This window comes from Pituophis catenifer, unplaced genomic scaffold (assembly GCF_029215685.1).
Source record: "Pituophis catenifer annectens isolate HBS135680 unplaced genomic scaffold, rPitCat1.0.hap2 SCAF_17, whole genome shotgun sequence".
Classification (NCBI taxonomy): Eukaryota; Metazoa; Chordata; class Lepidosauria; order Squamata; family Colubridae; genus Pituophis; species Pituophis catenifer.
Window position 1 is genome coordinate 180,239 of NW_027256897.1, and position 19,404 is coordinate 199,642.

At 53.1% G+C, this 19,404-nt stretch overlaps 3 protein-coding genes across 3 annotated transcripts; all 3 read right to left on the reverse strand.

Annotated features, from left to right (window-relative positions):
- Window position 1: 1 nt before the first annotated feature.
- Window positions 2–5,081, reverse strand: LOC139325847 (uncharacterized). The gene is made up of 10 exons (XM_070955886.1): window positions 4,970–5,081; window positions 4,268–4,422; window positions 3,916–4,025; window positions 3,580–3,704; window positions 2,610–2,954; window positions 2,127–2,284; window positions 1,815–1,896; window positions 1,005–1,223; window positions 529–669; window positions 2–393 (listed from the first exon to the last, which is right to left on the reverse strand). Exons 1-10 carry the CDS (start codon window positions 5,079–5,081, stop codon window positions 2–4), a joined length of 1,839 nt encoding a protein of 612 aa, XP_070811987.1.
- An 8,379-nt stretch (window positions 5,082–13,460) lies between these two features.
- RNF224 (ring finger protein 224) lies at window positions 13,461–14,621 on the reverse strand. The gene is made up of 2 exons (XM_070955925.1): window positions 14,602–14,621; window positions 13,461–13,968 (listed from the first exon to the last, which is right to left on the reverse strand). The coding sequence occupies exons 1-2, from the start codon at window positions 14,619–14,621 to the stop codon at window positions 13,461–13,463; spliced, it is 528 nt and encodes a 175-aa protein (XP_070812026.1).
- Window positions 14,622–17,320: 2,699 nt separating this feature from the next.
- On the reverse strand, window positions 17,321–19,085 carry CYSRT1 (cysteine rich tail 1). The gene has a single exon (XM_070955720.1). The coding sequence runs from the start codon at window positions 19,009–19,011 to the stop codon at window positions 18,649–18,651; it is 363 nt and encodes a 120-aa protein (XP_070811821.1). The 5' UTR covers window positions 19,012–19,085; the 3' UTR covers window positions 17,321–18,648.
- Window positions 19,086–19,404: the final 319 nt, after the last annotated feature.

A 19,404-nucleotide genomic window follows, 5' to 3' on the forward strand; every position in this document is an offset into this window, starting at 1 on the left:
TTTATGCCTTCTCTGCTTGCTTGTGTTTAAATATCTTGGGTGTATTTACACTGTTATTAATTAAGAGCTGTATAATAAGGAGGATGCAGCTTGAAGTGAGAATGCTCAGCAGCGCTGGGAAAGCACCTCTTTCTGTTTTACCGCTAGGCACAGGGGAAATTCTGCCTTGCCTGGCCATGGCCCCCTCCCCCCGCTCCCCATTAAAGAGACATCCAAAAGTCCTGGCCTTTTCCTTGGCACTGCTCAGAACCAGGAGGGTCACGTTTTCGCCATAGGCCTGACAGGCAGCCTTGGCCTCCTGCCAGCTCTTGCTGCCCTGCTCCTCCACGTAATAGCAGTGTCCGCCCCAGAACCACCAGCCGGGACCCCTTGGACACCTGGAATGTACCAGACCTAAGAGAAATGTTAACTGTGTTAAAAATTTAGCTGTACGGTGCCTGAGTAGATATTTAGACCCGAGACCCGAGGGACGGGTGTGTTTGTGAACTTTTAATGAATGCAGCCACAAAACGAAACTGCACACTTTACCATGAAGACATGACGGGCTGAAGCGACGCACACAGCTCAGGCTGCCATCACACTGGCCGGTCAGAGGGTTGTAGGTGTGCGTGCTCAGGCAAGGAGAAGAGCGCCTCTGGCAGTGCTTGCCACAGAACCCAGGGGAGCAAGCTGCAAAGGGGAGAAGGCGTTGGAAAGGCCATCCCTTCCCTCCCGAAGAAGACCAGGCCTTCTTCCAAAGAACCACCCTTGCTACCGGCTCCTGAAGGACTCTGATTTGTTCTATGGGTTTTCAGGCAGATCACACTCGCTCACCACTCAAATTAAGACACAAAAAACTGCCCAAGGAAGGTCATACAGGGATGGTCCTCGCTCTAGCAAAGAATACCCTTCCAGGCCAGCCAGTGGCCTTCTCTGCAGCATAGGAGGTGAGTCCAGGGGGGCCGGAAAGCCCAGGACAATCCTGAAGCCCCTCGCCCAGCCTTTCAAGACAGGAAGGCACTGACCTGCCTTCACAGAGAGGAGAGCCCCTGAGCCAGGGCTGTCGACCAGCACCGTCCCGGCCACTGTGTAATGAGCTCCTTTCAGGCTCAGGAGCCCCGTACAGCGTTCCTTCTGCAGGTAGCAAGCATCTTCGGCTTCCTGCCACGAGGCATGCCTCTGCTCGGGAGCAGCCTCCTGGTGGGGCAGCAGCAGCTTCTCCCTGAATGAAGGCAGCTTCACATCTGCGGGGGATGAGGGCGAATGGCGTCTGCAGCTAGAAGAAAGCTCAGAGCCCCTCGTTTTGGACACAGCCTCTGCACAACAGGATGAGCTCTAGCACTTGCAGACCGGCACATCTCCAAGGTCTCCCCCCCCCACCTCTTTTTACTACATCCATAACAACTGGGTGCGAATTAACAGTGGGGAGTGGAAGAAGGCCAAGCCCATCGGTAGCCGTGAGATGCTCTCCTGCCTCCGGTGTGGCTGGCTCTTGGCCTGACTAATTATCAGCCACTTGGGAGCGTAGAACAGCTTCCTGCCTTGGCCGAGGGTTCCCACTGGGATATCAGGTTAGTCACTGCAGGAAGCAGATTCTGGGCTCCATGGCCTGTTGAGTCTGAATTCAGCTCAAGTTTTCCTGAATAAAAGTGTCTGAAGAGACCTGGATAAAAGTGGGACCTGTAACAGGTTCTGTCCTTGCCAAATCCCAGAGGAAGCAGCTCACCTCTTGGTGATTTTAGAGCAAAGTATTTGTGGGTGAAAACTTGTGTCCTTCTCCCCTTTTCATCCCCCAGGTTTGTCCTTGGCTTGGTTTGTGTGGAGCAAAGCCATACCTTCACCTCGCTGGCAAGCCCAAAGTGAGCCTCCTGGCTGCTGGAAGCCTCTTCTTCCATCTGCAGAGGGGCCAGCTGGGACCTGGAGGGGCAGGGAGAGGTGAGGGCCAGAAGGACTATGCAGGTCAGATTCCAAAGGCTCCAGGTATCCAAGCCATCCTCGCAAAAACTCTCTAGATGGAGCAACTATAGTATCGCAATTCACAGGAGGGGTTTTGCGCGCCAGAGAGGAGGGGTCAACTCCAAGGCAGGGCACCACCTTATGGTGGGGAGACGCCACCGTGTGTGAAGAAGCGCCACCACGCCGCTCACCTTGCTCAGGGGTGGAACCTTCCTGACTGTGCTACCCAGATACCTCTTGCACACGGCCTTGGCTTCAACCTGACTACTGTAGCGCTCGTAAGACCAGCAACTTCCTCGCTCAAATATCCAAACCTCAAGCGGAAGGCACTTCAGTGAGGCAATGAGGGCTGTGAGAAGAGGGTTCACCTTGACGGACAAGATAGGTGGCTGTGCAGTCATCCCAGAGGGAAGCCCCCGGGGCAAGAAGCTGAGGCAGACACGCCCTTTCTGTCTGGAAGATCCCACCCTTTACACCCCAAGCTCTTCCCCTTTCTCGGGACCCCTCAGGGCCAGGGTCCCTGGCCTGTTCTTCTGGGCTCAAGGTAGAGGCTCTTGACAAGCCCAAGACAGCACATCTTTGCCAGAGCCCGGTTCCCAACCCTGAGCTGTGGGAGTGGAAAAGCTGGAGCCAGAGGGGGCCCTAGGCTGGGCAGACCAATCCAGTTCTCCTACCGGGAGCCTCTCGGTAATAGAGGAAGCCATCGCAGAGGCCCGTCAGTGGGTTGCAGCTCAAGCTGGGCTCACATCGAGGACACATCGATTGGCAGTCCTGCCCAGAGTAGCCGGGGGAACATCTTGTTTTGACATGCACGGCTGCTGCTGCTGCTGCTCCAGGATCCTCCAGGGTGACAAAGCGTTTCCCCATCATAAGGTGGTGGCCTGTCATGGTGCTGACCACAACATCACAGCCCTCGCCCAATGCGCTGCACTGCTGCTTGGCGGCCTGCAGCGAAGGAAAGCTCAGGTCTGCAATCTTGGTGCCCACAAAGGATTTCCCAGGGAAGGTCATGTATAAATCTGGAGGAAATAGAAGAGGCCAGGTGAAAGGCAAGAACGCATCATCTCTTGCAGGGAGGGTCCCGGGCGACGGTTCCGGCAGGCAAGCCAGCCTCATCCCTCCTGCTCTTTTCACAGCCTCACCCCCCCCCCACCCCCCACCCCCCGCAAGCTTTTCCTCTGGTCAAGAGACCAGGTCAGCCGGTGCTTCAGCTGGCTTGCTTAGTCAGTAAAAAAGTAATCCTTAAAAGTGCAGCAATCGGAGGAACAGAGGCAAGAAAGGGAGGGGATTCAGACAATGCAGGAGCTGACCAGAAGGCACTGTCCATTGCTAAAGGCTGAGGTTTTGGTTACGCCACCTTTAGAGCACGGCTCTAAAGTGGGCAATTCGACCTCCTATTCCATGTAGCTCTGTCTCCTTCCTGGCCGTGTTTGGGCACCCCTGTTGCCTTCTTCCTTTTTTCTCTACCTTAGCCTACCCTACCCTACTACCATCAGCCACAAAACACAACTGTCTGCAGCTTTCATCTTGCCACAAGGGGGCTGGGTTCCTCTTAAGTATCATTTGTGTGGAAAAGTTCTTCGCCAGACAGCAGAGCTGTGGGACGAGGGGCAAGGAGTTGTGCTCTTCCCCACCAGCTCTTACCGCTTTGGCGCGGAGCCTGGCAGATCCACCGGTGAGGCCTGTGGCACGGCTCGGCCTTCAGGAAGCCAGAGGTCAGAGCAAGCACGCACACTGCCATGCTGGAAGGCTCCAAAAAGAACATGAAGCTACGTGGAAAAGAATTAGAGAAAGAGGAGAAGATGTGAAAAAAACCAGTTAGCTCCGCAACACATTTGGCCCAGTCAGCGAAGATCCCAGTAGCTCTACATGCCAACCTGCTAGGCTTGGATGGAGTTTAGCCTTGGCCATTTTTCTGGGTGGAGTAGATCAACCCAGAGCTTCTTGGAGGGGAGCCTCAGGGGTGGGGAGGCATCTTACCGCTTCAGCGCTTGGTTGAACCGGGTCCCATCCAGCCAGCTCCACAGATCTCTGCCACTGCTGTGCAACCCTGTCCAGAGGCTCCCTGGCACTTGCCCCTGCAGCCACATCTGCAATGCACACACAGGGGCGGCGGATTCCGCCGGGTGGGATTCCCGGCCATCCAGAGGCCAAACCCACAGAACTGCCCATTGCTGCTCGCCACCCACCCAAATCTCTGGCCACAACTCTGCAGCAGACCGGCCCCAGAGGAGGCAAGGCCCTTGTCTGCTGGCTGTGCTTGGATCTTCCCAGTAAGATGCAGAGCGGCTGGGCCTGCCAGAAGCTCCCGGCCCAAAGCTCAACTGCTCACCAGATCCTGTGGGCTGTTCAGGGAGAGCAGGCTCCCCCCGTGGAACCTCTGGCAGAACCTCTGCGCCTGGCTCCACTCGAGAGCTGCGTCCAGCACGAAGAAGAGGCATCTGTCCTTCCAAGGCCTCCAGCCCCTGGAATGGAGACAGTGCACATCTGGGGAGAAAAGAGCAGGCGGAGGGCAGCCTGAGAACGCAGCTGGCTTCCTCCTGCCTCAGAGTGAGGGGAAGGCTCCGTGGCCTCCTAAGCAAGGAGCCCCGATCCTGGCGGTGCTGGGGGGGGGGGGGCAGATGGACTGAGATGTATCCAGTAGTGAAATCCAAACCGATTTGCTACCGGTTCGCTGACCACGCATGTGCGCTGTGCCCCAAACGTGTGCTGCATGCCCATGCGCGCTGTGGACCAAAAGGAGGCTTGGGAAGGTAGGTAGAACAGCGAGGGGGGGAGGAAATCAGCTGTGCCGTGTGATTTAGCTTCGCTAGAAAGCTAAACCCCGCTGCACAGCTGATCGTCGGAAATATCGGTTTGGAAGAACCAGTAGCTTTTTTTAACTACGGTTCTCCCGAACCAGAGCGAACCAGTAGCATTTCGCCCCTGGATGCATCCATCCCGGCTCTTTCCCTTCCCCAGAGGACTTTTTGGAGCATCCCCTGAGGCAGAGGGAGGAGAGAGAACATTGTGATGGAAAGAAGGGAGAACATACCCCAATCCAGAAAAAAGAACAAGGCCTGAAGAGTGCATTTCCCCAGATACAGTGTGGCATTGCCAACTTCTTGAAACAAGCAGAGCCCCGAGTGCAGATTCTGCAGACGCATGTCCTGCAAGAGGCGGAAGCTGCTCCGAGCGTCGGGAGAGCAGTCCCAGCTGCTCAGGACAGAGGAGCCACCTGAGGCCACCTGCACAGAGTGGACCCAGAGTGGCTCACCTGACTATAACTTTGAATTGGTTTCTAAATTACTTTAACACGTTTGGCTCATAAATCAAGCAGTACTTTTCTGAAGAACTCAGGAATGCCCGCACCCTCACAAAATTACAGTCTTCAGACTTATCCGGGGTTTGCAGGGACAAAAAAGACAAACAAGCAAAATATAGAGTTAAAAATGCAAACAAGTCATGACTGACCAGAAGACAAGCAGGAGGGTCTGCAACGTTGCGGAGACGACCGTTCAGCTGCAATCCCCAGAGAGCCCGTGTGGCACATGGGCCAAGCAGGGGCTGGATGTGGAGGATGGACCGCTCTGGGTCTGTGCAGAGAACCAAAGCCTTCCCTCTGAGCCGGAGGAGGCCAAACCACACAAAAGGACGATCTGGGGGGGAAGGTGGGGGGAGTGGGAAAGGAGAAGCAAAACACTGTGGTTCACCATTTATTTCCAAAGCACCGAAGCGAACTTAACCCTTGTCTCTGGGAGCTCTGAAGGAGGAGGATGAGCTGGAGTGTTTTTGAGTAAGGAAGAAATTCCTGCTTAATCACCTTGGGGGGCTCATCATCCGCAGACCGTGGGTTCCTGCAGGACAGTGGGCCCAACTAGGCTTTGGGCAGCAGCTGGAGGCAAATGCAGAAAAGGAGGAAGCCGGGAAGGAAGGTGACACCAGCAGTTGGGAAGGGATCCCCATTCCTCTTGTGGAGAGAGGCAGCAACTCAACCACCAACAAAGGGATGTGAACAAAAAGGCCAACTGGGACGTGCAAGGTGAATGGAGCACCCACAGACCGGCAGCTGCATCACCCCCAACTTGGCCCGTCTCGATGCCCCACCAGAAACTCCTCCATCAGGGCAGCCATACTTGGTGCCCGCCCAACCCATCAAAATATCACACACACCCCTAAGACTTTACCTGGCTCTTCACTGGTGGGGCTGAACTGCACACCTGGAGGCTTCTTTGCAACCAGCTGACTCCAGCTCACCACGTTCCCGGGGAACTTCCACCTGTTTCTCAAGGCTGACAGTTGCTTCACTGAGAACTCAGAAAGGGCTCGGTCCCACAGGTTCACCTCACTCAGATCGCCCACGTAGAAGCTGGCCCCTGCAAGGTGACCCTGGTCAGCAAGACCCCTGCCTTATGCCATACACACACCTACAGATAAATGAGTAACTATAGGCAGGATGCTTCTCTCGCTTAGATACAGGCCTTACAGAGAAAAAGAAAGGCACTTGAGATGATAATGGCCGTCACTTCTGGCACCGGTGCAGACCTGCCACGGATACCACGGTGCAAATCATCCCCCAAGTGACTCAGCCAGACTCACCCCCGTGGCCGCCTTCCAGCTGCCCTAGGCTCAGCCTTCCTCCCAGGGATAGCCCCTTCCACAGAAAACCACCGCTTTCGGACACGTCTGGCTGCCAGGTCTCTCCATCCACAAAGACTTTGAAGGGAGCAACGCCGGGAGTGTTGGTGACCGAGACAGCCAGGTGATGCCAGGATCCATCCAAAAGGAGGACTCGGGTGCCACTGAACAGCAGGGCTCTGCAAGAAGAACCAGAGCAGGACCTGGGATAAAGGCTCTGTGGCCCTCTCGCGCTGCTCATTCCCAGGCAAGGCTGTGTGGCCGGTGGGTAGAGAGGGATGCCAGAGGGATGCCAGAGGATGTGGATTTGCAGTGGTCCCAGGAAGGGTGGGTCGATGGCACAGCCCCTGCCCGCCTCACCCCTTGGCGTGGAATTCCAGTCCAGAAGGGGAGAGAAGGAAGAGCGCAAACTCTGCCTGCTGCTGCCACTTCAAGGAGTAGCTGACTGCACACATCCGAGGAGAGTCCAGGAAGGCGCTTCGGATCCACAGCCCAACAGTGAAGTTGCCCAGGTAGTAGTGGACAGCATCCTCCAGCTGCAGGCTGTTCCCGTGGGGGAAGCGCAAGTCAGAGGAAAGCGGATACTCTGGAAGAAGATGCCAAAGGGTTGAGGGCATCCCAGTGGGACAACAGAGACTCCGTGACCCCTCAAAACACTCAGGAGAGCCCCAATCAGAAAGCTCTGAATTCTGCTTTTCCCTCTGATCTGGAGGGCTATCTTTGACCAGAGTTGCAGGGGACCTCTTGCCTCCTTAGTTCCAGTGCATGGCTATGAGATTGCCTCTCCCAGAAGGGCTCCCTCCATGAGGAAGAGAGCAGAATGGCCACCGGAGAAGCAGCAGCCCATGCTCAGGCCCTTCTACCAACTAAGTGGGGTCAGGATGCACCAGCCAGGACAGGCCTGTCTCCCTCCCCCTGAGGGGGCTGCTTATGTCCCTTGCTGTGCCTGCTTGGGGCTGGCTGGATCAACCTACCCAGGGAAGCGTTGGCTACGGTGGCTCCACTTATCTGCAAGGAGCTGATGTTCGCAAGGAAGGCATTTTGGCTGTCCGACAGCCGGAAGTGCTCCTGGTGGTTGAAGAAGCAGGCAAAGCCATCTGGGTAGCTGATGAAGCTCCAGGTGTTGAGGCCGGGGGAGAAAGGGGCACGAGGGTAGTTCTTGTGCACCAAAAATCTGCCCTGCTCACTAAAGATGCTGCCATGGATATGAGTGGCATTGTACTCAAAGATGATCAAGAAGAGGGTGCCATTTGGATGGAAGCAGGTCAAAACCAGAGAGAAGGTGGCATGGGCAGTCAAAGAGAAGGTGACATCAGCTGTGGCATAAGGACCCATCCCGCCTGGGAGGAGAAACCGAACAGGCTCCGGAGGGCCACAGGAATCTGCCAGCAAAGAGCAGAATGAATTAGGCCTCCTTCAAGGAAATCCAGGAAGAGCAACCTGTGAAGGAAATTTGCAGCTGGGTTCTGAAGTAGTGTTCAGATCATCTCTTGAAGGGATGTGAGGTTCCCAGCCATGAAAGGATCTGACTTTTCTAGAGCTTTAGATGAAAGTGAGTTCAACAGACCAGAGGCCTAGTCTTCTGGGCTTGGCACACAAAGGGATTCCCAAATCATGCTTCCCATTGTGGGAGTCACCACTGTGTTCCACAACAACACAAGTGTAAGAGGTTATTCTACAGGCTTCCACACTTCCTCCGTTATTTAGAAGCCGTTGGCTTGAGGACTATTAGAAAAGGCAGCCTGGGTGCGGATCTGCCTGGCAATTCTGACCTCAATCCATTGCACTCACCGTATTGGAGTTGGCAGATGAAACCTACGTATTCGGCTGCGGGGCGCACCTGGCAAGGCCTGGCCTTCCATGTCCCATGCTGCCCGTCATCCAGAGGCCGAAGACTGAGCACCACGCACCGGTCCTGCCCTGCGGATGGGGCTGAAAGGAGAGGAGGGGGGAATGCTGGGCTCCGTCAGCCTCCAAGACACTCTGCAGCCTATTCTCACAAGGAGTGTAGGTTACAACTTTCTCTGAGATGGTGTGACAGGAAAGTTTTAAAATCCGTGAATGGGTTGTAAAGCCGTCGCTCTGTACAGTAAAGCTCCAACACCATTTTCATTAAAGTAGCACAATAATGTTCTAGAAATGTTGTGCTGTAACAGGATAGGGATTTTTTTGTTCTGCCATTTATGATTTCATTTTAATTATAACCCAAAATGCTCTTTAAAAAAAAGGAAATGTCAAGACAAATAATAGATTTCAGGCACATAACCCAAGGGCCCAGAAAAGTACCTGCGTCCCACCGGAGGTAGGTGGGGGCTGAGGCATCGCTCCACTTCCACATGGCCTCCAGGTGCAGACCGATCCATAGGTACCAGCCATCCTCAGGAAAAGCACCTGGAGGGGAGGGGCAGAACCAGCAGGGATAAGACACCTGAAGAGCACTGGCCCCCTGGACACAGGCATTCTCCGAGGAGCAAAAGCAGAAAACCGAAGGGGAGGAGGTGGCTGAGCCTGACCGTTCCAATTGGGTTACTTTTGATCAGCCTGTGCAACTTTGAAAACGGATCAGGAATCTCCACGAAGGCCCCGGGGAATTGGCAGACATCTTACTTGAGAGAAAAGTATTCTCCTCTTCATCGTGGATAACGGCCAAGTTCCCTCCGAGCTCCTGGCAGAAAGACTGGGCCTCTCCCCACGACCTCTGTTCCCGCAACGATGGAAAATGGAAGACGTAGCAGTGAGAGCGGAATCGCACTTTTCTGGTGCTGCTGGAAAAAGCATCTGGACGAGAGAGAAAAAGGTGCGAGTTTCAAAAATGTCTGTGGAGATTCTCAAACATCCAGGCCGTGGTTTCAAAGAGAAACTGGTTTCACACCAAGGAGAAGGAATCTAGCAACGCTTTCTACTTCTCTGGAGAGGGCAGATAAATTCTCCCTGTTCGGAGCCACTCTACTACTAAGTAACAGTAAGAAAGCACCTTTTGCTTTCATGTCTCGAGGGTGAGCTGACTAGTGTGTGTAACAGATGTGGATTAAGTCAGGTTTGATCAGGATGAGACACAGGATGCCTTTCTCTGCATTGCCAGGGTGCACACGCCCCTAATTTAATTCCATTTTCCACAGTATCTGTCGTATGTTATTCCTCCTCCTGGTTTGGGGTTGGGAGGGAGAAAGTGAGTCAGATGTTTTTCTTGCCATACCTTTCATCGGCTTCTCACAGATAAATGAGGTGCTGGCCTCGCAGTCCCAGTCTCTCCACTGCGCAGCATAGATGCCCACAAGCTGGGTGCAGTGCTTCTTCCCAGGGTGGCCCTGGAGCCAGTGGCTGGAGAAATTGAAGAACCCAAAACCAAGGCATGAGTTGGAGGAGACTCCATGCAAAAAGAATGTTTTTCGCTAGATGTTCCTTGACCTGGAGTCCCCCTTGGAAGATCTTCTCCAGTCAGGAGGCGATGGGAGAGGAAAGGCTGACTAGGCCACCTCTGCAGCTTTGTGTACGTGGGCTGAATCCTCCCTTCTCTTGGGACACCCACCAACCAAACACCAGACTCTTTCTTCCCTCACCTGTACCAACTCTGTGATATTGGAGTGCCATCCACCCAGGTGAGCTGAGCCTCTCGCCACGCCAGTCCAATCCAGAAGTATGACGCATGACCCCTGGCACCTTCGGTATGGTCCCTCAGGAACATCTGTGCCAAGGCAAGTTCCAAAAGCAAGGTTGAGGCCACAGCAGCATTTACTCTGCTCCTACAGAAAGGGGGCAGGCTAAAGCTTATGTATGGCCAGTGCAGCAACAGAGCTGTCTTCATGGCAGCTGGACCCAAGCCAACCACCTGCATGGGCAGTTTTCCCCCCAATCCTCTTTTTATTCCCCAAGAGAGTGCGGATTGCAAAGACCACCTCTTACTTGCTTGCTATAATCCTTGATGACCACCAGATCTGCCTTTTGGTCCTGACAGAAGGCTCTGGCCTCCTTCCAGGAGAGAGCAGGAGCAGTCGGGAGATAGAGGCAAAACTCATCTCTGTACGGGATCCACTTTGGGGGGCACCACCCCAGTCCTGCATGCATAAGTGGTACAAATGCATCTTGGATCAGAATTTTTGTTGCTAAACAGAAAAGGGCTAAGCTTTAGTCCTACGGTGTTTAGTTCCACTCAGTCCTACAACAGCTCCTGAGTTTCAGACCACATCAGGCCAAGGTTCAACCTTCCCAAGAACGGCCACTTATCATGGATGATCTGTTCTTTGAACTACAGGCCAGCTTTCTTCCTTGGACTAGCAGCAACTTGGCCCTGATTCTGCAGGCAACCTTCCAACAGGTTCTGTGTCACTCTCTGTCCTCATTTACACAGCCAGACTCACACGGCCTGTTGGAATCCACAGGCTAAAAATCTTTCAATCCAAATCATAAAATGAGACTAGGCCGACCCAGTAGTGGAAGAAATGAGAGGGCATTAAAAGGAAATATTTTAAAATGAGGACTTGGAGAATGTGATAACAGGTCAGACCAGCACGTCTTTCTGACCTGGGTGATAACAAAAAGGATCTCAGTTCGCATAGATAAAAGGTTAAATGAAGTATCCTCTCACCAGAACTTACGAAGAGCAATGCCAATGGCCCCCAGACTACCTTCCAGGGCGATTCTGCTCCACCCATCTCAACGGGTCCTAAAATCAGAGGAAAACCATCCTTCTTCTTCGGCAGCCTCCGGGATGTGGAAACCCCTTTAGGTGGACCCCCTTTCCACCATCGATCAAGCCAAGCTGGGCTCTCTCACTTGAGAACTGCCCGATTATTCGGTAACACAGTCCATCTGGAACACCCGTCAGTAAAAGGAGGACCATTGTTTGAATAGGACTGGAAACTCCCCCTCCTACCACACTGTGCAACATGGGACGTGGGGTCCTGCCAGGGAGCTGGGCCCCTCCCTCCTCCGCCCCATGGGTCAGGCAGCCAGAGCATCACCTCTCCTCCCTCTCTTCGTGATGGGGCCAAGACCTCTCAGAGACCCTCTGGGCCCTACCTGGCCCTGCTAACTCGAGGCAGGCTTCTCTGGTGAGGCTGCTGCCACTAGGCCTCAACGGGCCTCACCCAGGCAGGAACTGGAGCAAGAAGAGGGAGGGAAAGGATGGGGGCCAGTGCTGGGGGGGGGGAGGGCAGGGGAAGGGGGGAATGAGTGATGCAGTGTCCAAAAACCTCCCTAGGAACCTGACCCTCCGGGGCCTCCGAGGGCCAGAGCAACAAGAGACTGAAGCCTCTTGCGACAGACATACCTACCTACCCGAATGCTTCCTACCTGGGCTTCCTCCTTCTCACCTAGCCACAAGCAAGAGCAGCGGGCCCAGGCGCCTAGGGCTCTGCCCAGGTCTCCCCCTGAGCCTCCCCAGACCCACCGTTTGTGGAGACCCTCCACAACTCCGAAAGGGAGGCGCGACCCATAAATGGGCTCCCCTTTCCAGAGAGGCTTTCCAGAGAGGCTTTCCTGAAGTGTGTCCCCCGCTAGTTTCCCCTTGGTCTGGGGCTACCTACCGTTCCTCTGCACCTCCAGGTTCAGGCTGTAAGCTTTCGTGGCTGCCTTTTAAAAGCACACTCATGAGTAAGAACCTGCCTTTTTTTTTTTTTTATAATAACAGCCACTTATAAAAAATATCAACAAATACCAAGGCACGGAAAAATCATGAGCAGGTACATTAAAAACAATCAAAGTATCTCAAGCTAAAATAGGACTTGACAGATCAAGTAATGGTGTGTCAGGAAAGCAAAAGCAGCCAAACCTTTTGGATCCTTTCATGATTTGATACGGCTCTGGCTACTTGTCCTTGAAACATCCAAGATGGGCTAAATTCAGTATTTTCACTTGTGCCGAATTCGACAAGTGAAATTAAGAGGATGGAACTGAGAAACACCCGGTTAAACAATGTTTTTACCAAGTGTCTGAGAAGCACTTGGGTATCGCACATTTGAAAATCAAAATTTACTGTCCAGTACTGACTCCTTGTGAAATTAGCAGCTCTGTAAATCATCGATGTTAACTATTTTCTTCTATTTATGACGTATTTCATATCAGAAAATATTTTAATATTACTATTGCAGCACCTACAGTATGATATTCTTTCACTTGTGGACTGTCAGAAAGACATTCCAGTTTTTGAAGAGACTAAACTTTAAAAAATTAAGAAAATATATCTTTTACAAAACTTATAGAGTCAAAGAGTGTTACGCTGCTGAGGTTCAGCCCCCAATAGAATCACACCCAAGCATGTTCTCCAAAATGGAAAACAGAGGAGGACTGAGGGTGTTTGCTCCAAGGACGCCTGGTGCCCAGTCCAGCAAAAAGACAAAAAGGAATCAGGGGAGGATAAAAGAGGGGAGAAGAGCAGAATGACAGAACTGGAGAGTTGGAGGGACCTTGGAAGTCTTCTAGTAGGACCCCCTTGCTTAAGCAGGAGACCCTATACCATTTCAGACAAATGGCTCTCCACGTAGGAACTGCCCTCCTCTGTAAAAACAGCAGCCATTCCAGACCTAGTGCTTCTCTGGAAGCAGCCTGTGACTAACTAAAAAGAGACTAGAGGCAGAGTCCAGGCCATCGGATGTATTCGGACAGGCACTTGCCACTAAGAAAAAAATAAAACACTTTGCTAAGAACGCAACCTGAAGATTAGAACCAGCTGGCTACCCTCTGTAGCAATGCCCAGCTTGCCATCACCAGGCAAGCATTGAGGAGCTGGTGCAAGATTTGGGGCTGGAGGGCTGGTTAGAAGATTGTGCTAGAAAACCACTAGAGCAGGGAAGTCCTGCAAGATGCAGCAAAAAGATTTTCAGAAAATCCTGGAATCTGAAGTCCAGCAATGAGCAGCAAAGGCTTCTCCTTCCTTCCCAGTCAGTCCCTCAGGCAGGCAGGAAGCTAATTCAGCTCTGAAAAGCTGCAGCGGTTCCACAGCAGAGTGTGGGGTCGCAGGGGCAGCAGCAGCCATTCCGGGGAAGGCAGGGCTGGGGCTCAGGCAGAACTTCCTGGCACGAGCCGCTCGGCTGCTCCATGATGACCGGCTTCTCCTTGGAGAACCGCTCCAGCTGCAGCCGGCCTCCCTGCCGGGGAAGCACCTTCTCGGACTTGATGGCGAGGAAGGCCGCAAGGTCCAAATCAAGCATTGCCACCCCTCCGCGTGGGGTGGGGGTGTTTTGGCGGCACTGGGGACACGGGATCCACCACTGCTCATTGGCCACCACATTGAGGCGCCGGATACAGGCCTGGCAAAACGCATGGCCGCAGTAGAGGCGGCGAGGGAGGCGGGCAGAGAGGTCATAGCAGCAGTAACAGATGACACACTCGAGTTTGAGGCTGCTGGGACTGGGGACAGCGGCCTCCAGGCTGGGCTTGGCAGCCTCATCGTCCTCAGGCCCAGAAGGCAGAGCAGTCCTGCAGGGAGGAACCAAAGAGAAGAGCCGTTCAGGGCCAGACGTGGACCAGACTTTGGGCAGCAGCTCCAGTTGGTCTCAGTCGCCACTGTTTCAAGTCTGCCTGCTGCAGAAGGCCGTCAGCTCAGGGGCTGCCTCTGAATGCCCATCAATCTGAAACTCCTAAATCTACTCCCGATTCTGTTTCTGAAGCTCAGAACTAGAGTAAAAAAATAAAAATAAAGGGTGGGGGCGGGGAGGGCACAACTTCCCAGTCACATTGTGATCTGGACAGCCAGGTTGCTGGCAAAGGAATTTCAGGTTTCAGGTGATGCCTTATTCCCTTGGAGGCACCGTCTGCAATTTTTAATGCAAAGGTGTCCAGCAAAACCAATCCCTTGAAAGCAGGGGACAACCAGCTGACCAAGCCAGTCACTTAAGAGCCTTAATTCAAGTGAAAAGTGAGAAAATTAGATGGAAACCCCTCCCAAATGCAGCACCCCAAAAGGGGTGACCTCCACAAATGGCCTCCAGGCTGTGGTCAGCAGGCCACGATCCCCTGCGAGAGCTCACCTTACCCAAAGCCAAAGAGCGGAGGCCGATGGGGCTCTGTGGCTACACAATCGGCAGGCCGGTTTCTGTGGGAGAAACTTACATTTCCTGCTCCTGCTGCATCTTCACCCTCCTCCAGAGAAAGAAAGGGAGGCTGACAGCTTCTGGCCGCAGCCTCTCACGCTGTTAAATTATACGAGAGGTTCACATTTCAGGCACAGTTGCTGGTACTGTATCTACCAGGGGAGATACAGGAGGAGGCCAACTTCACGAGATAGAGTTACTGGTGTCCTGGCCAACAATAGCCACAGAAACACAATTATATGCTCCTTCCTTGCCTGCCTCCTCCAACTCATCTCCCCAGCACCGCCCTGGATGTCAGTCATGAAACCATGAAATTTTTGCACAAATGCCTGAAGTGCTCACCTCCCACCCACAGGAGAAACGACCCCTAGGATTGAAAGAGAGAGAAAGAGAGAGAGAGATTCTAGCGGCCGTAATTATGTGGAATATGAGGTATAGAATCTAATTTGTCCAAAACTGGAAACAACAACATGCTCCAACAAACGCGATGATTATAAAAAAGGTGCTGGAGTGTGCAGAATCAGATACGTTAATGATGGAACTTAAGGACAAAGAGGAAATGATTTATTATGAAACATGGAACAGACGGTATGATTGGCTGGAAAAGGAATCTAAAATTAATGGATAGTGTATAGCAAAAGAGAAGATATTATAATGGAATGTTATATTTAATGTGTAGTAGGTATGTATACTGTATAAAATGTATTGATTATATGAATAAGTATGTAACAAACAAAAGGTGTATGTATATAGTTGGCTGAAAGATAAATTGGATATTACTACAAATGCCGGTATTGGAAAGCTGTAAAAGTGTAACTAAGATTTAAAAGATGTAAACGTTGAATAAAAACAATTTTAAAAAAGAGAGAGGGAGGGAGGGAGGGAGAGGGAGAAGCAGAAGCAGAGGGAGAGAGACTGTTCTTTCCTAAGTCCAGGACTGTCCAACAGGCTGGGAAAAGAATACGTGGAAGAGAGGGGCTGTTGGCTGGAGGAGCCTCAGGTGAGTCTGTCAGAGAACCCCCCTGGCAGTGGTGAAATCCCAATTTTTTTTTACAGTTCTGTGGGCATGGCTTGATGGGTGTGGTGTAGCTTGGTGGGCGTGGCTTGGTGGGCGTGGCAGGGGAAGGATACTGCAAAATCTCCATTCCCACGCCACTCCAGGGGAAGGATACTGCAAAATCTCCATTCCCACCCCACTCTGGGGCCAGCCAGAGGTGGTATTTGCCAGTTCTCCAAACTGCTCAAAATTTCCACTACTGGTTCTCCAGAACCTGTCAGAACCTGCTGGATTTCACCCCTGCCCCCTGGGCAATGTGGAGAACAGCCTGGGGCCACACTGCTTGCAACAAGAGATGTGTGTGTGGGGGGGACATGGGATGTGAGGCTGCTGGTAGAGTTGTTCCTTCTGCAGATTCGGATTAGCCTCAGGGATACCGTTCTCCGGCCTGAAACCACAACCTTGGCCAATGGTCTAGAAGGGGACTTTTCACCAGCAGCTCCCTACCTGGGACTCCTTTCTCTGCAGGAAGGATACTCCTCTGTGGGCAAATCTTAAATCCCACTCAGCCTCTTATTGGTCGCTTTAAGGCTCAGAGTTTAGTCCCTGCTGTTTGAAATGGCAATCTACTAGCTTTCCAGATATGCCGCATTAAGCATTTGTTGTAAACTTGCCTTCTGAAAGAAAGATAAGAAAGTGAAATAACAATCCCACATTTCTGAAAAGTTCAGAGTTGGTCCACTGTTCCATCTTGGGGCGCCTGTTTTTCATAAAGTCCCCATAATTTCCAAATGGGCTGAACAATAAAAGGAAGCAGGAAGAGAATGGGACTGCTTCAGACCAAGAGATGCTTTGCTCATCCTTCAGATTACCCTCTTCCTACAGACAAATCCGGATATTTGGCTGTCAGAAAGTCCAGACAGGGTCACTGCCCCCTCCCCCTCCCCAGAAGTCAGGCCCCACCAAGGAGGGCAATGGAAGGGCCGGGGCCGAGCAGAGGCTGCTCGTCCAAAGTCTTCCTGGAAGGGCTGCTGCTGACAGACGTTGCCCTGCATTCTGGCTGCAATAACTAAGATCAGAGGGCAGAACAGGCTGTGTGCCAACCCTGCAAAGCCTTGCCCACACGGGGTGTATAAGACATTCTACGATGCCTCACTTCATGAAGCAGCCTCATTGCAAGACAAGCAATGGGGCAGAGGAAGGAAAGGCCGCTGTGTGTGCCAGACCCAGAGCAAGCCCGCTCTTGCCTGGTTTCCTCCTGAACAAACAGCCAGCAGTGGGGCAGGCACCCGCCTGGCCACATTCCTCAAAATCTTCACAGAACGGGGGTGGGGGGGTGGGGTGTTTCATTTAAATGGGCTCAGTGGAGGGAGGCACAGTACCCTGAGACCGTGGAGGGGGGAGGGGGGGAAGGGGGGAGTCAGCCCTTCTCCTGGGGTGGGGATGGGAAGCAGTTAGGTGGTAAAGGCCAGCCTGCCTCCTGCTGCTTGCTTGTGTGCTGACCAATTTCTGGCTCCGTCTGAACACCCTCCCCTTAGCTGGTCACAAGCAGGCAGGCACGAAGGAAGCCCAGAGTCCCCCCTCTGGCACACACAGGTCAACCTCCTCATACGACGTCTCTGATTCCTTTCCCGTAACTGGGTGAAACTGACCGAAGGGCGAAAACGTTTTGGACCAAGGACTTCAAATGGACTAATTTACAGAATGTGCCCGAAATCCAGGACTCATGACTCCAGTGGAATTGAAATTTGGCAAATTTTATGAAACTTTTTGTGACGTAAAATTATCGTAATACAAAATGTCAAAAAATATTTCCTGTGCTGATGCTTGGCTACGTAGTACAGTTCAATATGGGCCGTTTTCAAGGTAGAAATGTCTCCAAATGTCTCCCACTGAAGAAGGCCGGACAAGAGACGCTCCACCACTATGGGAGGAACTGAAAAATCCGCTCAGGAAAAACCTCCCAGTGGATGAGCCGACGGTCCGTGGGGTTGCCCAGTGCAGAAACCGAAAGCAACGCCATTCTTCTTACTGTGAATGGCGCTTACTTACATGCGCTGCTGTCCCATCACCCTCAGCAACGAAAACAAAACTGTTTCTCTTCCTTGGCTCAGAGCTGGGCTCTGCTTTCCAGGCCCCAGGAAGCAGCTCCCCCACTTGCAGCTTTGGAGAAGCAGCCCCAAAGCCCCCAGGCACCTGTTCCCCAACCGCAGGCTCCGTCCGGCAGAGGCTTCCATTGCCAGTGAATCTGAAAGGGAGGCCAGGCGGGGCTGTCACATGCAGAGTGGCGAGGCAAGGTTGGCAAGGGAGACGTGGAATCTCACCCTGTTGGGGCTGTGCCAAGGAACGCCCATGGGCGACCTTCCGAGTGTGTGTCCTTGGGAGGCTCACAAAGCAGGTCCCAAGCCAGGCTGCCTTGGCCGAAGAGAAGGAAAATGGAAAGGCCTCCACAGGATGCAGGAAGACCGGGCAAAGGAGGAGCAGAGGGGGTGCGGGGAGCATGAACACCAGGAAGACATGCTGGCTGGGCAAGGAAAGTTTTATGACCCTGGTTATTGACAGAGAACTTTCACCACACCTCCCTTTAAAGGGCAGAGGCCAAGGGCCGCACCCTGAGCAAGCAAGGTTGGCCTTCCACACGGCGCCACTGGCAGCCACACAAGCCTGCCGGAGTCCAGTGCCCGTTCCGCCTCCATTTGTCTTCTACCCACTCCCCTCCAGAGAAAGGGCAGGGGGCGAGGCCAGGTGTCTAAGGGAAGGGAAGGCACTGCAGGCTCTGGCTGGTCCTCGCAGGCAGGGAGCAAATCCGGCTCCCATCTCCAGATCAGGGTTAGTGCCATGTCCACTCTTCATCGTCCTTTGCCAGGGGAACCTTTTCCCTGTCCTTCATCGAATGCTGGCCCTCCTCTGCTGCCCATGTTGCCTCAAGGGAAATGGGGAAAGAAAAGTTGACTGCTCCTTTAGGCCTCCCGGACATCAGGGCACAACTGCTCTGGTAGAGGAAGGGCAGTGCCCAGGAGTGGGACAGGTGAGTGCAGCCACGCCCAATCAGCCTCAACTGCTCTTCGATTAGGAGATGACGCAGCAGCACTTCCTGCAGCAAGGCGAGCAACAGCAGCCACAGCAGCCGGGATCCAGAGCTGCCTCTTCGTGGCCCTTCCAGCGGAAAGGCTCTGGAGCATCCACCTTGGGCACCTTGAGGCTGGCATAGGGGTTGGTGGGTCTGGCTTGCGATTCTGCCTGGGCTTGACCATTCCAAGCCGGAGAGGGAGATTTTGGGTCTGCCTCTTTCTGTGGGGTTGCCGAGCAGGGGGGCAAGACGCCGGGGCTGAAGTCCTCTCCCAGGTAGTATCTCAGGAAGTCATCCTTCAGTTGAGCCCGCGGAATGGTGACACTGGCATAGGGGTTTTCTATGGTGAACCCCCGGTCCATGGCTGCCTGCTCTGCCTGCTGACGCTCCTGGGGCACTGGGGGGCACTGGGCCTGCCCAGCTGCTGCTTCTCTTGTCTAGTCGCCAAAGGAAAGAACCGACGCTTGAAGACAAAAAGGAGATTTTATTGTCAGCAATTTCCCCATGTTGCAGAGCAAGGAAGGAGGCATTAAAAGAATCATTGAAACTAACTTTGGTAAAATTATGGCTGGTCAGAAACGAGCCACCTGCCCTTCTTCTGGAAGAACACCGCTGGGGGGGGGGGGCGGCGAAAGCCCTACTAAGCAGGTATATACAAAAGTATGAAGGCTATTGCTTAACGCATTGTAAGCCGCCCTGAGTATCCGGAAAAGGGTGGCATATAAATCGAACAAATAAATAAATAAATAAATAAA